The 15779-nt window shown below is 39.3% G+C and overlaps 1 protein-coding gene across 3 annotated transcripts in view; it reads left to right on the forward strand.

The window, feature by feature from the left end:
• Nucleotides 1-15779, forward strand: part of SESN3 (sestrin 3) — a 62691-nt gene that overhangs the window by 31384 nt on the left and 15528 nt on the right. For 2 of the 3 annotated variants that reach the window (XM_059708125.1, XM_059708126.1), the window contains 5 exons: nucleotides 1932-1997; nucleotides 4584-4781; nucleotides 6453-6635; nucleotides 11495-11731; nucleotides 12611-12785. In XM_059708125.1, coding sequence (XP_059564108.1) covers nucleotides 1932-1997; nucleotides 4584-4781; nucleotides 6453-6635; nucleotides 11495-11731; nucleotides 12611-12785 — 859 coding nt within the window. The remainder of the gene's footprint in view (nucleotides 1-1931; nucleotides 1998-4583; nucleotides 4782-6452; nucleotides 6636-11494; nucleotides 11732-12610; nucleotides 12786-15779) is intronic. The other variant, XM_059708127.1, reaches the window with a different exon arrangement.

Genomic DNA, 15779 nt, shown 5'->3' on the forward strand with positions numbered 1-15779 from the left:
TATAAATATAACATAGATGATGCCTAGTTCTTTCTGAGTATGTAGCAGTTTAAGATTACTATTATTAAATATATTTATTTCTATAGAACCCTGAAACTTGATGATGAATTTGTGCCAAACTCATCAGGGCAGGGACCATATCTGTTTTGTTCACCCAGTGATTAAAGATCTGATTAAGCTCTTTAAAAACATCATTGACTGCCCCACTGCCTACTTTTGCCAACTTGTATGGTGACTGCTTCCTAATAAAGTAAGGGATTGAAGCCACTATTTTGTGTTTGGTGGGCTGTTTGTAAGGAACAAAAAGACTAAGATTACTTTGTGCAGAGCTAAAGAAGGAGGGAGGAAAGGAGAGAAGAGAGCTATGATTAGGCTTTGCTTTCTCTAGTGAATCCATGGAAACTAGTGGTTTTCTCCTTAGAAGCAGGCATGGTTGATGCTTTCTCTGGTGCCTCTTCATTATTCTCTCTTTGCTCCTGCTTCTAGTGCTATTTGTTCCTCTTTTCCATCAGGTTACATTGCTTTCATCCAACTCCACTACTCTAGAGTGACTTCTAGTGTTCTGGAATCCTACTGCTCCAGCTAATTACCCTCAGCTATTTAGGCAGAACTCTTTCACCAAGGCACCCATGGGCTGCAGGTCAGCTTCCATGTTTATTGGTCTAGTCCAGCAATTTTCAACCGCTGTGCCGCAAGAATTCTTAAAACATATAATACCTGACTATTTCATCCAGGGCACTGACTTCTTTTCCTCAGATTGTCAAGAAAAAAAATGGCAATAGCCATCCAATGTGAATGAAATCAATATACCTTTCTTTTGTTGTCAGATCAGCAAAATACATTTTTTGGTGTGCTGCAGAATTTTAGTAATTAGTTTATGTGTGCTGTAAGATAAAAAAGGTTGAAAATCGCTGCTTAGTCAGCTGTAGCCATGGGAAAGAGATATTGCCATCCTCAGATAAGAAATATCACTTGGAGGCTACCTCCTCAATTTAGATGCTTCCTGAGGAGGGCTAGTGACACCGAAAGCTTAATTCACTCTTTTCCGGTTCCCATGCTCTGTAATTTCCCACTCAGTGTTTATAATCTTTATAAACCATGGCACCGTACCTATTTTTATATTACAGTTTTGGAGGACTTCTTTTTCAGAACTTTAAAATATTACTTGTATTATAGAAAATTAAGTGGCCATTTCTCCAGTCTCTTCTCCTGCCTAAAAAGAACTTCAAAGCCGGAGGGCCTCCCTTGACTATTCCTGCTCTTCCACACGCCTTTGGAGAAGGAAGTTAGTCCCTGATTGGAATTTTTGTGGCTTACAGATAATCACACTTAAATGGGGATCTAACAGATCAACAGGTCATTGGCAATCTACCAGTTGTTAATATTAAATAGAATAGCAAGTGTCACAATAAGCATTGTTGTGTTCTCCTATTTCTTTGGTTAAATTAACTTCTACTTCTCCAAGTTTTACATTTTTCTTACTTAAACCCTCAAAACTTTATCTTTGATATAATTATTCCTATTTTATTTTTCAAAACCACACAGGTCAAGTCATTCATTGCTTTGGGGAGTTGCATGGAATTTAATTCTTTGAATTTAAACTTTCCTTCAGCTTTCAATTTGAGGTACTGTTAGGCAGGTTTTTATTATAGAGGCTGATAGTTTTCATTCATGTCAGCTATGGACTGAAAGTCTAAGGTGCTGTAGAATGTGCTGAGGAAGTGACATTTTGGGAGCCTGCTGTGCACGCAGCATTGGTGAGGAGCTGGCCCCATTATCTTAGTCATACAGTGGCCCTATGGTTTTTGTTGATTTGAGATCTAACACTGATTTTACATAATTCTGTTTTAGTACTTTAGCAATAAGCATACACCAGTGTAACTTTCTTAGAAAGTCGCCACTAATACATACAACTTCTCTTTTAACAACAGGATAAAAGGATCAGAGTGTCTCAGCCCTTGACAAGAGGACCAAGTGCCTTTATTCCAGAGAAGGAAGTAAGTTTATTTGTCATAAAATACATGACAGTCTGATAAATAGTAATTATATCAAAGAATATCTCCATTTTTTAATATAGAAATAAACGTGTTTTGCTTGTTTCTTATTTACATGTCAGAAAACTACGGAGATATTTTGTTTTCAAGTTCACTTAAAATATTGTATGTGTAATAATCTGCCTAAAATAATCATTATTAGTAGTAAGATTAGAAACAAATTTTAACATGTTTGATTTCAAATATAACTTTTCTAAGCAAAGCAGCTAACAGTCATAACATTTAATATTAATATGAAGGTTTTAGGTTTTAAAATGGCCACTGTCATGTTGATTATAGGTTACATAAATGTTAAGAAAGGATATTTTGAAATGAAAAAGTAAGTTTCCCAACTAAACCTGTTAAGTTTCCTTATTAAACTAGTTATTAAACAAAACATGGTATTACATCACTAGTAGTTCTTTTCATTTGTTTGTAAGTCTTGATTGTACAAAATGCTACAGAGTCTCTGATAAAATCTGTACCTTTGGTGAGGGTGGGGAGTCAAGGTGGGGAATGCAAGAAGGAAAGATTGTAAAATGACACAAAGGAGATTAAAATCAGTACAGGATTTGTGCCTGTTGTGTGGGTGTGCATCTCTATGAGGATCACAGCAATGTGCAGGACCTTCTAGATTCCTAGATGCCTCTCAGATACACGTGGGCTAAGAAACGTTTGGGAACCACTAATAAAGGAGTTTTTCTCTGCTTCAAGGGGTTATTAACTCATATTGAATATGGTTATATATACTGATTCACTATGTATTGCAAAGATACCATTTATCTCAAAGCATCAACATAATTCCCATATTGTTCTGAAATTAGTCAACAAATATTTATAGAGCATCTATTTTGTGCCAGGCATTGTCTTAAGGTATGAGTAGAATTCAAATAAGACAGTTTAGGTCATTGCCAAAGTCAGCAGTTCCTTTACCTTCATTTCACTTTTTTAGTGACCTTGCAATTTAAATGAAAGATAGCAGTAATGTTTTAGGGACTCAGTGACTATAGCTGACCTAGGAGGTGGCCATGCGTTAAGAAACTGCTGTGCTAGCACCTAGTTCTCTCATATAGCATAGGTGTTACATATAAAGACTTCCTGAAAGAATCACTTTCACAGTATATATTTGAAGATAATCTGATCTGCAAAAGCTATCACTGTTTTCAGGATCTATTGCATCATATCAATCATTTGTTAATGTATGTTAGACATCAGTCTAACAGAAGAAACTTCTGCTGGGGAAAACAGAACAAAAACAACAAATACCTGGTATACTATCTCTAATTATATGTAGTTTATCAGGATCCTATTATTTTTAACAATCATCTTGGTCCCTATAGTTAACAAAATGGGGGAAATGGGTAAATGAACATATATTTTGGCTTTCTGGTGAGCTAAAGTGAAATTGCTTTTTTACACCATTGTAATTAGCATTTCTTTGCAGTTTACACTTTTCAAACACTATATTTCCTTTGGGATTAAATTTTTCTGTCAGTAGTGCCTTTTATATAACTTATTTTAAGAAGAGACTGTAGAGCCAGCCCTGTAAGTTAACAGGGTTTCTTACGAGCAGTGTGGGTCTTTGGAAAGACCGTTAGTTTGGCCTTTAAGAGAACTGTTTCCAGATCAGGCTCTGCTAATAACAAGGTGCATGAGCTTAAATTTAATCTTAAATTTAATACAAGGAATACATTCTTCTTAAGTCTAGAACTCTAACTCTAAAATCAGTAAGTAATGAACCAGTACTAGAAATAGCATCTCATGCCTATTCATTCCCACAGAGCTGGGTCCTTCTACAAGGTGCTAATAAGCTCTTTACACCTTCCAAGCCAATTCTTGGTGTGATGCCCAACCTGTCATTGTGTATAAAATTATAATCCAAAAATCTATTTTTGAATAAGCTCTATCGATTCACTAGGATGGAGGACGTCCATTTTAATAACTTACCTTGATTTTATAATTAACATCATAGTCTCAAAATAGGAACGACAGTATTCTCATGTTATTAATTTTTCAATTAACACTTTCCCATAAATGATCATATTTTCCTTTGTCCCTAAAAAGGATTTCAGAAGGCCCCTTTATAAGTTTGAAAAACAAAAACAAAGGATCAGACTGAAAATATTTGTCTAAAGATAATGTGACTAAATAACTTCATAGGCTATTGACATAAAATTATAGATATATATAATCAAATCCCACTATTTTGCCTCACCACAAATTGGTGTGACAATGGCCACGCATGTGGGCCCTGAAATATTTGCCTTATGTTCCTGGCAAAGCAGATGGAAGTTTATTTTCTCTGATTTCATAGCTGTGTGTGCAGTGTTTGATAATTTGACATTTGTTGTTTAATAAATGATGGTACCAGAGCCAAAAATGAGTGGTGCTTTCTTTTTACTTCTGTTTCCCATATGAGCAACTGTGTAATTCCAGCATCTGTTAATATCAAAAGAACATTCATTTGCTTCAATAGTGGCATAATTTATGTAAACCAAGGATGTGTTTACTTCTCAATAATTAGCTTGTTTTGGGTTTCTTGGTTGTAAGGTTGCTCAAGCAAACACAGCGGATGAACGTACTAACTTTCTTGTGGAAGAATACTCTACATCCGGTCGTCTGGACAACATCACCCAGGTCATGAGTCTGCACACTCAGTACCTGGAGTCTTTCCTGCGGAGCCAGTTCTACATGCTGCGCATGGACGGCCCCCTTCCTCTACCACACAGGCACTACATCGCAATAATGGTGACGCTGCACTCGCTTCTTTCTTCTTCCCTCTAGCATTATGAGTGTGGGTGTGTAGAACTAAGTATAATTGTAAAGACTTAAGAACTCAAGAAGGCTGTGGCCCTTTGGATACCAGGTCCCTTGGGTACATTCTGAATGCTTTAAACCACTTAATGTACTGAAAATTTCTCATTTAATTTTCACTAAAATCATTTTCTATACTTACTCTCTTATGATTAAAGATGCTTGTAGGGGCCAAAGTAATATTCCACAGGTTTTGTTTTTGCTCTTGATATCTTGTTTTTATTAGTAGTATAAAACCAGTTTTCACATTTTATTTAGTCATTTTATACATGAAAATAATTACTATTTTGGCTAAGAGGGAAGTACCAGTCTGCACCAATGGAGACTGGAGAAGAGACGAATTCTTAAGTGAATGATAATACTTTTAAGTATAGTACTTGGCACTAGTTAACTAGTTAATGTTTGTAGGAGAGAATTATAAATTGGGGTGTTAGGCAGCAGGAATGAGAAGGGTAGAAAGAAGCAGTGCCACAGTTGAACTATTACCAGAGAGAAAAAGGAATGAATGTGATGCAAGTGCTTTATATTTGGAGATTTAGATCAGCTGGGCTGGCAGAGCTAGCAGAGATGGCCAGGACTTAGCAGATTGGTTTTACCAGGTTTACTTTGATTATCTTGTTTATGCTCTCACTGAAGTTTTAAACAAACACAAAAGGCAGCATTCTGTGTTTTATTGAATGATGAACTTGACTAAGAATATAATTTTAGCTTAAGGTTTTGATGACAGTAAGGCTGAAAACAGACCTAGAATGGTCATAAACTAAGAAAGAAATAAGATATAGAAAACAGAAATAATAAAACAACACTGTTTTACTGAGGAGCGATGAGGAAAGGAGCTGCAATAGTTTGCTGTGTGGGGGTTTATCTAGTTTTCAGTATCAAGGCTGATTTTGGCTGCATAGGAGGGAAAGGGTCAGTGATCTTCAGTTTCTGCTCAGTGGTGTGCACAGATAAGACTGATGTCACAGTTATACCAAAGGCAATAAGACAGTGGTTCTCAACCTTCTGGCCCTTTAAATACAGTTCCTCATGTTGTGACCCAACAATAAAATTATTTTCATTGCTACTTCATAACCGTAATGTTGCTACTGTTATGAATCATAATGTAAATATCTGATATGCAGGATGGTCTTAGGCGACCCTTGTGAAAGGGTCGTTGGACTGCCAAAGGGGTCGCGACCCACAGGTTGAGAATCGCTGCAATAAGAGAATTACCCAAATTAGAATGCATTCTGAATTGGTAGAATACAAGTTAATGAGATTTTATTGTTTTAAATAGACTACAGTTGATGTAATTTACCATAATGAAACAAACATGTACTTTCTTCACAAAATAAGAAAGTGTCTTTTAAGTTGACTGGCACCAACTTCTAGATGAGGAAGTAATTGACTTTGTGTGACAATTCATGTGCTTATACAAGTGTCAGCTTCCTGTATTGATTTAAGAATCTGGCCTCATTGTGATGAAAGTTTTAGAAGGAGGAATATTCTGTAAGACAAGAATTACTGGCTATAAAAATTATTAATTCCATCTAGATTTTTGCTTAGAAATAGTAGAATAAGACTCTACCATGACTTTTTATCAACTAACTCTTTGTGTTTTAGGCTGCAGCTAGACATCAGTGTTCTTACCTAATAAACATGCATGTGGATGAATTCCTAAAGACAGGAGGTATCGCTGAGTGGTTGAATGGTTTGAAATATGTACCACAAAGACTGAAAAACCTTAATGAAATAAATAAGCTGCTAGCACACCGACCCTGGCTGATCACGAAAGAGCACATTCAGGTACTGGATGTTTCTTTAAAATAAAAAAGATATTTACTAATGATTCCAACTGAGTAATTTTCTAGTTAAGTATTTTGCTTAAGACTCAATTTTTAAAACTTGCATATATTAGGAACTTGAAAAATGAAATATTAATATATGTAGAAAAATAAATTTAGGAAGTCAGTGGATTTACTATAAGTATGAATGACTGCTTCTCTTTGAGTAATCAATAATTAGCTTGCACAAGTGCTTTGAGTGGCTATGAGAGAAGCAGTGGGCAGAAGAAAGAAAATACACAGGCTTGATAGGATACCTGGGGTCTAGTCTCTCCTCTGCTCCTCAAAAGGTTGTGACCTTCAGTAAATTAACTTCTTTGGGCCTCAGTAGTTCCCCTGCTATAAAATAAAGGGCCTAGATTCCATGAGTTCTAAGCTCTTTTCAAGTTCTAACATTTAATCATTTTAAGATTTTCACAGAATGGTTTTGCAAATAAGAAGTGATTTGCCAGCTGGTGTGTGAATGTTTAAATGCCTGTGATGGCGTTTAGAGTTGTGATGGACTAAGCACTTGTACTTCAAAAGGACCTTTCATCAAAGGCCAGCAGGGTGAGGTGGTTATAGAATATTCTTAATACTGTGTGGGGCACATAGTAACTAATAAATAGGAGCAATCATCTAAGTTATTGTCAATACAAGCCTAAGGCATTTAAAATCTCTGTTTCTAATGCATTGAGATGTCCTTTTAAAAAAATATTACTAGATTACATTTTTGTTAGTTATTTGCCCAGTTATACTCACTTAGTTTTTGTCAATCTGTATACGCTCAGATTTCAATTACCTGTTTGGGAATCTCTGAAGAACAGTGTTGTCCTGATGCTTATGTTCTGGTTTTGCAATATGTTCGTTAGATAAAGGAGTCACTCATTATTTTTATGTCACGTTAATTACTTTGTGTCGGAAACTGGTGGGTCTAAAAGGATGGACACTGCCCTTGGGCCTGCTTGGAGTCTAGAGGAAGAGAGACAGTGATGGCAGCATTAATAGCATATGAATGTGTGAATAAAGAGAATTGATCCCCAGGTTTCATGAAAGAGGTCACATTTGAGCTACATCTTGAAGAATAAGGGGGAGTTTTGGAATAGAAGAGGACATTCCAGACCGAGAGCAGAGTATCTACACTAATAAAAGACAAAGATGCTAATTGACCATACCTTCACTACACCCATCAGCCAATCAGAAGAGTATGCAAATTAATCCAACAAAGATGGCCGTTAAATTTGCATATTGCAGGTGGGGCGGGACAGCACAATCCGTTGCCCGCCCACCACCATCCGGGCCTCCTGTTTGCGACCCAGGGTGGCGGGGCGGGGCAACGCAATCAGCCACCCGCCCCGCCGCCATCTGGGCCTGCCATCTGAGACCAGGGGAGGCAGGACAGGCACCGTGGGATTGGGCCTGCCATCTGCTACCTGTGGAGTGGGCCTAAGCCAGCAGGTGGTTATCTCCCGAGGGGTCCCAGACTGTGAGAGGGCACAGGTCGGGCTGAGGGATACCCCCCGCCAGTGCATAAATTGTGCACCGGGCCTCTAGTGGAATATTAGGATATGCTGAAAAAGTACTTAGCAGCTTTAGGTTACTGAAGTGGAGGAGTGGTTATGTGCAATGGGGAGGGGGATGGAAAGAATTGGGATCCTATTGTATGACCCAATGAATACTGTGTTAAAGAATTTGTGTTTTACCCTCAGAAAGGTATGGTACCTCACAGAGTGCACAAGACAGTCCTTCAAAATGTTAGAAAATGTGTATGTGTATTCATATGTCATTATTTTATAATTTTTGTTTCATAATAGTATTATAGTACATGTATATAACTATAAAATTTTGTAAATATATATTTTGTAAATAAATGTATTATCAGAGGTAGGCTTCCAATTGTTACTGATAGAAATATTTGTGCTCAAAAGAGCTTAGAAATCACTATGATAGTCAAGAATCATTAAGGTTTTGAGCTGAGTTGCAATATGAGTATATTTGTTGATGCAGAAGATAACTTATAGATGGTACAGACTAGAAGCAGGAGGCTAGTCATAAAACAGTTGCAGTAATCCACCTGAGACATTACCTTTTTTAAATTCATAGGCAGATGAAGAGGAGGGATCAGTATACAGTTATTCTGCATAAGAATAAGCAGGACTTAGTGACTGGCAGAATGTGAGGATGAAAAAGGAAGTGGGGTAGGAGAACCATTTTAAGGTTCTACCTTCTTGATTGGGCAAAAGGCAATGGCTTGAGCAGGAGATAACACACAGGCCTGAGAACAGGAGAGTGTGGCATCCATGTGATACCCAGCTACTGGAGGAACTGCAGGTCTGTAACTCAAGATAAAGGATAGAGAAGAAATAAAATTGGGTAGTTATTTACAGACTAGAGGCCTGGTACACGAATTCGTGCACAGGCGGGGTCCCTCGGCCTACCTGGGGATCGAGGCCGATCGGCCGGGCAGCTCGGGGGAGGGACTGCGGGAGGTTGGCCAGCCGTGGGAGGTTGGCTGTGGGAGTGCACTGACCACCAGGGGGCTGCTCCTGCATTGAACATCTGCCCCCTGGTGGTCAGTGCACATCATAGATACTGGCTGGTCGTCCGGTTGTAACAGTCACTTAGGCTTTTTTATATATAGACTAGAGGCCCAGTGCACAAAAATTTGTGCACTCGGGGGGGGAGGGGGGGTCCCTCAGCCCGGCCTGTGCCCTCTTGCAGTCTGGGACCCCTCGGGAGATAACGACCTGCTGGCTTAGGCCTGCTCCCAGGTGGCAGAGGGCAGGCCCAATCCCTAGATGCAGCCCCTGGTCGGGCTCAGAGCAGGGCCGATTGGGGAGTTGGGGTGCCGCCCCCTGTCATGCACAGAGCAGAGCGGATCGGGAGGTTGCGATGCCACCCCTAGTCACGCTCAGGGTCCGGCCGATTGGGAGGTGGGGCACCGCTCCCTGTCACACTCAAGGCAGGGTCGATAGGGAGGTTATGGTGCCACCCCCTGTCACGCACAGAGCAGGGCCCATCAGGGGGGTTGGGGCTTCGTACCCTGTCACACACAGAGCAGGGCCGATCAGTGAGTTGAGGAGCTCCCCCCTGTCATACACAGAGCAGGGCTGATCAGGGGGTTGAGGAGCTCCCCCCTGTCACGAACAAAGCAGGGCGGATAGGGAGGTTGTGGCCCCGCCCCCTGTCACACACAGAGCAGGGCCAATCAGGGGGTTGGGGAGCTCCCCCCTGTCACGCACAGAGCAGGGCTGATCAGGGGGTTGAGGAGCTCCCCCCTATCACGAACAGAGCAGGGCGGATAGGGAGGTTGTGGCCCTGCTCCCTGTCACACACAGAGCCGCAGGGCGATCAGGGGGTTTGGTCGCTGCCCCCTGTCATGCTGAGCCCGGTGCTGGAAGGCCTCGCGGCTCTGCTGATCCCGGTGCTGGGAGGCATATTACCCTTTTACTATATAGGATAGAATCCTGGTGCATGGGTGGGGGCCGGCTGGTTTGCCCTGAAGGGTATCCTGGATCAGGGTGGGGGTCCCGCTTGGGCGCCTGGCCAGCCTGGGTGAGGGGATGATGGCTGTTTGCATCTGGTCACACACTCTTTAGGGTGGGGGTCCCCACCGGGGTTCCTGGCCAGCCTGGGTGAGGGGCTTAGGGCCGTTTTCAGGCTGGCAGGTGACTGAAGCTCCCAACCTGTCCTTTTTTCCTTTTTTTAAAATTCTGGACCAGCTTTAGCTCTGAGGCTCGGCTCCAGCTATGAGACCTCCGCTGCTGAAAGCAGGTTTCTGGCCTTTGTTTACCTTCTGTATTTGAAACAATGTTGTGGTCCTGCTGGCTGAAGCCCGGGGTTTTGTTTAGCTTCTATATTTGTTACAGTGTTGCTTAGATTGCAGCTGAGAGGCCGGCAAGGCAGGCGGGGAAGCTTGGCTTCCTCCATCACTGAAGCAAGCAAGCCTCCCTGTTCGCATCAGCTGCCTGGCTGCCGGCCACCATCTTGGCTGGCAGTTAATTTGCATATCGCCCTGATTAGCCAATGGGAAGGGTAGCGGTCGTACGCCAATTACCATGTTTCTCTTTTATTAGATAGGATAAGCAAAGGTCAGGTTGAAAGAATGAATGATCCATTCAGGGAGAAATTACACAAAAGGAGTTCATGGGCAGAATAGAGAAGCCAACATTGTGGAGACAAGTAGAAAAAGGAGGAGTCTGCTTAGGAGATGGAGTCAAGGGAGATGAATTCCAAGAAGGAAGTGAGGAAAATGTAAATTCTACAGTGATCAAATAGGATAAGGACTAAAAAGAAATAGAAAATAGCTTCAGGAGTTTGTTTGAAAAAGAAGTCAGATTACAATACAATAAATTTAAAAAGAAGTGAATATTAGGTGAGAAATTTGAAATGATGAATATTGGCTATCCTTTCACATCCCTCCCCGGCCGTGATCGTGCACCGGTGGGGTCTCTCAGCCTGGCCTGCCCTCTCTCACAATCTGGGCTGAGGGACACCCCCCACCCCCACCCCCATCCTGAGTACACGAATTTCGTGTACTGGGCCTCTACTATATATATATATATATATATATATATATATATATATATATATATATATATATATATATATATATGAATTTAGATGAAGCCACAACAAAATCATAGTTAGGTTTGATAGTGTAATGTAATATTATTTGACTAGAGCCACATCTTTAATATAGGAAACATTTTTAAAAGAGAATTTTAAGTTTTATTCATATAAATGAACATATATGAAATTTAATAGATTTTTCTATGCTTTCTATTGCTTTGTAGAAGTCTGTGATTTTCATTTTTACTCTGATTTGCTTTCTCATTTTAGAAACTTGTCAAAACTGGAGAAAATAATTGGTCTCTGCCCGAACTGGTACATGCTGTGGTCCTACTGACACATTATCATGCTTTGGCAAGCTTTGTTTTTGGTAGTGGCATCAATCCGGAGAGAGATCCAGAAATCTCCAATGGATTCAGGCTAATATCAGTCAACAATTTCTGTGTTTGTGACCTCGCTAATGACAACAACATAGAGAATGCATCCCTTACAGGCAACAACTTCGGGGTCAGTTTTCTCCTCTCCTTATTGTTTTGCCTTTGTAATTTCTAAAATTAACAATATCTAGAGGGCCCAGCTGGTGTTGCTTAGTGGTTGAGTGTTGCCATGAACCAAGAGGTCACCGGTTCAATTCCCAGTCAGAACATATGCCTGGGTTGTGGACCCGATTCCCAGTAGGTGGCATGCAGCAGGCAGCCAATTGATGCTGTTTCCCTCTCATCAATGTTTCTAACTCTATCCCTATCCCTTCCTTTCTCTCTAAAAATCAATAAAGACATTTTAAAAATATCTACAGAGAATTTATTCTCTGATTAAATAAGATACATATATCCAAATATATTTATATTTGACATATTTTAGCATAATTTTTACTATAAAAATGTATCTTGTACCTGAAATTCTGAATTGTCTTGAAGAGGCTTTTACAGCAGATAGATATTATTACAGATCATAAAGACTAAAAAACAAGGCTGCATTCCAGTGATCCTAGGCTTTTAATGTTAGATCCTTTGAACAGCAGATCCTAGAACAGTTTATCTTTGGTCCATAAGATGCTGAACCAACCAATAGAAAATACATCTTATGACAGAAAAATTAGAAATTTGAAGCGGCCTCACTTTAAAAAATAAACCATAATATGATTTAATATATACCAAATGCTAGAATTCTAGATCAAATATATCTCTAAACTTTCTATTGGTATATTTTATAACTGAAAATGTTTGAAGCTGTGATACGATTTTCTTTGGAGTTGGTGGAAATCCCACTCAGGAACTTAATAATAGTACTGATGCCTCTGTACATCACAAGGTGACTGTGGGAGGTAGAGATGTTTACGGGAACCACTTCTAATATTAATAACACCATCATCTTACCTGTCTCCAGATTGTAGGTTCCCTAAGTGAGCTGGAGGCCTTAATGGAAAGAATGAAAAGGCTTCAAGAAGAAAGGGAAGATGGAGACACATCTCAGGAAGAAATGACCACTCGTTTTGAGAAGGAGACGAAAGAAAGTCTTTTCGTTGTCTCTGGAGATACTTTTCATTCATTTCCTCATTCAGGTGCCTTTTTTTCACTATCTTTTAGTTGTTCTTGGAACCCTGACAGGCCACCTTCAGTGTTTTCCATGTGGTTTTGTAAAAATGATTGTGCTACCACGTTCCTTTTATTTCTTTCTCGTCCTCTGCGTTAATAGATGGTATACCTGACACTATTGCTTCCTCTATTATGTTGGTTCATCTCTGAGTATATTTCAGATCCAGGTGGGAGGAACGCCCAACTTTGTACTTCATACTCTATCCTGGATAAAATGTAATTCAAAGCAGACCAGTTGCTTATAAAATTAGATAGAAATATTTAATTCATCCTATTTTTGTGAATTTTTTTTCATGATCAGTGAAATCCTGTTTCAGTAGATATAATTTTTTAAAAATATCTCTGCCTTTTTTGTGGGTGGAGAGTATGTAGGAGGACTGTTCTCACTCTGCTGCTTTTCCAGGTTAGTTTAAAATTATATTGTACTTGCATTTGCATTTCTTTGGAGAAATCTTTGGAATTTATAAAAACATATTATTTGGGTTATTTTCTTAGGTTAAATTTGGAGGAATTTATTCCATACTTAAAGCTAGGCTTCTTTGCTGTAGTCTTAAAAATACGTTTTAATCTAATACTCTAAGAGACTTTGAAAAAGGAGGGAAACTTTTTAATTATGACTAAAAAAGATATTAAACACCATGTAGTAAGTGTTATTAAAATAGCATAAACTCAGTAGAAAGCGTAAATCCTTCAAAGTCATCCATCTACATAACATTTATTTTTAAATAGAGTTCCATTTTGGTTTAAAAGGGGGCTTCAAAATGACTAGTCTTAAGACTAGTCAGTCTCATAAGTTCTGAGAGTAATTGATTTGGCCATACTTACTTGTTAACTTTAAACATAGCATCAACCAATAGCTCTCGGAAATTTTACCAGGAAAAATAAGAATTCCTTTTATCATTTCTCATGATGATCCTTTTTTTTCCATGAAGATTTTTATCCTCAAAATCGAGTATTTTAAGTACTAGTTTCTCAGAGCTTCTAATCAGTATGAAATCCCCCCCAAAAAGGAAACCTGGTGTTTTAGTTATTTGTTTAATATTCGCTCTACAAACATTTACTGAGTCCCCCATATGCTCTCAGCACTGTGGCAGATAGATTTTCAGCCTACATGAGGCATGGTTCCTGCTTCCAGGGAGCTGTCATTGCTGGTGGGAAAGGGAAGTAATGACAATGCAGAGTGGAATGCAGAAGGTTTGTGAGCCCAGAAGAGGACCCTGAACCCAGCCTTAGTGGGGGGAGGAGTGTGGACAGAAGGGGTGCCCAGAGGATGACTTTCTCCAACCATTTGGCTCTAAGCTGAGTCTTAGATCTTGAGTGCAAGGATGTCAGGCAGTGGCTGGGGGACAGGGGAGTTGGTGTAAACAGCATCCACGCCTGAGCCAAGGCACGATGGTAAGGAAATAGGATGCTTGCTTCAGGAACAAATGGCCGTGTTGTTAGGACATAAATCATGAGATAGGTAATGTGACAAGGAGCTGGGTAGGTGGACAGGGTCTTATCATGGTGATTGATCTTTCTAACCTTAAGGAACAGATAAGCTGCCTTAGTTTGGACATTTGGAGTTCCTATGTGTATACAACATTCAGTCCAGGGATGTCTGCCCAGTGCTTCTCAAGCTTTGCTGTGCATGTGAGTCACTGGGGAATCTGGCTGGAGCGCAGTCAGTCTGGGCTAGGACGGGATAGGCCACACTTTCTGTCACAGCTCCAACTGGGACTAATGCTAGTCTGCAAACACACTTGGAGTAGTAGTGTGACGATCAGGAGAGGACTTTTAGCTCAAGATAAAGTTTTGGAAGTTTTCAGCATATAATTAGGGGTTAAAATCAAAATAATTATAAAAATCATCCAGGTAGAACAAATGGGACAACGAACAATAATGGGCCTAGGGCCCTGGCTGGGTGGCTCAGCTGGTCGGAGCGTAGTCTCATACACCAAAAGGTGGCGAGTCAACCGGTCGATGTCTCTCTCTCCCTCTTTCTCCTCCTCCTTCTCCCTACCCCCACCCTTCCTTCCTCCCTTTCTCTCTCTCTCAAATCAATAAAAAAAGTAATTATTATAATAGTAATAATGAGCCTAGAGTTAACCTTCTAGGTAAGCCAATATTTTTAAATGTAAACAATTTTATTAAAGTTACTAATATCTTTTTGCTTTTAGACATTACTTTCTAAGAGCTTCTCTAAGATCACTAGAGTTTAAAAGATAGGTTTTTGTTTTTATTTTTTACTACTGAAAATCTTTCCTGGATCCCAGTTTCTATCTTCCTGGACCCTTGAGCAGGACTACTGCCTTCTAAAATGAATTTTTAACTAGCAAGTCTTAGACCCTAGCCAAAAAATTGTGTTCTAATTTTAACAGGAGAGGCTGTATCATTTGTAAATCATTCAAGGAAATAAATCATTTCATTATTTACTCTTAAACATTCCCTGTACTAAATGTGCTGGTCACACAAAGATAAGTTAGAAAAATAACTTCATACACTGGCTAATTGAGTCATTTTTATAAAGTTAGCAAAGTTTTAAAATAGAAATTTATTTTGTCCTATGCAAAATTTCTTAATTTAAAAAAAAAATTAAAAAGTAAAAAATTTCTTGGTTTAACCAGTGTGATAAAGCATTCCAGATTCTATGGAGAGATTCTAACAATAGATTTCAAGTCTTTTGAAGAAAATAAATATTTTAAGTGTTATATGGGGGTGATATTCTGTAGCTTGGTAACAGACTTAACTAGCTTTAATTGGGTGTGTTTTTTTTTTTTTTTTCAAGTTAGAAAGGTGTTTCGTTATTATAACGTTTTCTGTATTTTATTAATAGTTACTTCTTAGGGGCTGAAGAGTGCAGACAAAGTGCAAAATACTATTTGTTTTCAGGTCAGACTTTGAAATATTTATTTAGGTAGAATTAAAGTGAGAGCTTTAGATTTGTTAATCACAGTACTGATTTTAATTTTTTTTAAAGT

This window comes from Myotis daubentonii, chromosome 9, assembly GCF_963259705.1.
Source record: "Myotis daubentonii chromosome 9, mMyoDau2.1, whole genome shotgun sequence".
NCBI classification, from domain to species: Eukaryota; Metazoa; Chordata; class Mammalia; order Chiroptera; family Vespertilionidae; genus Myotis; species Myotis daubentonii.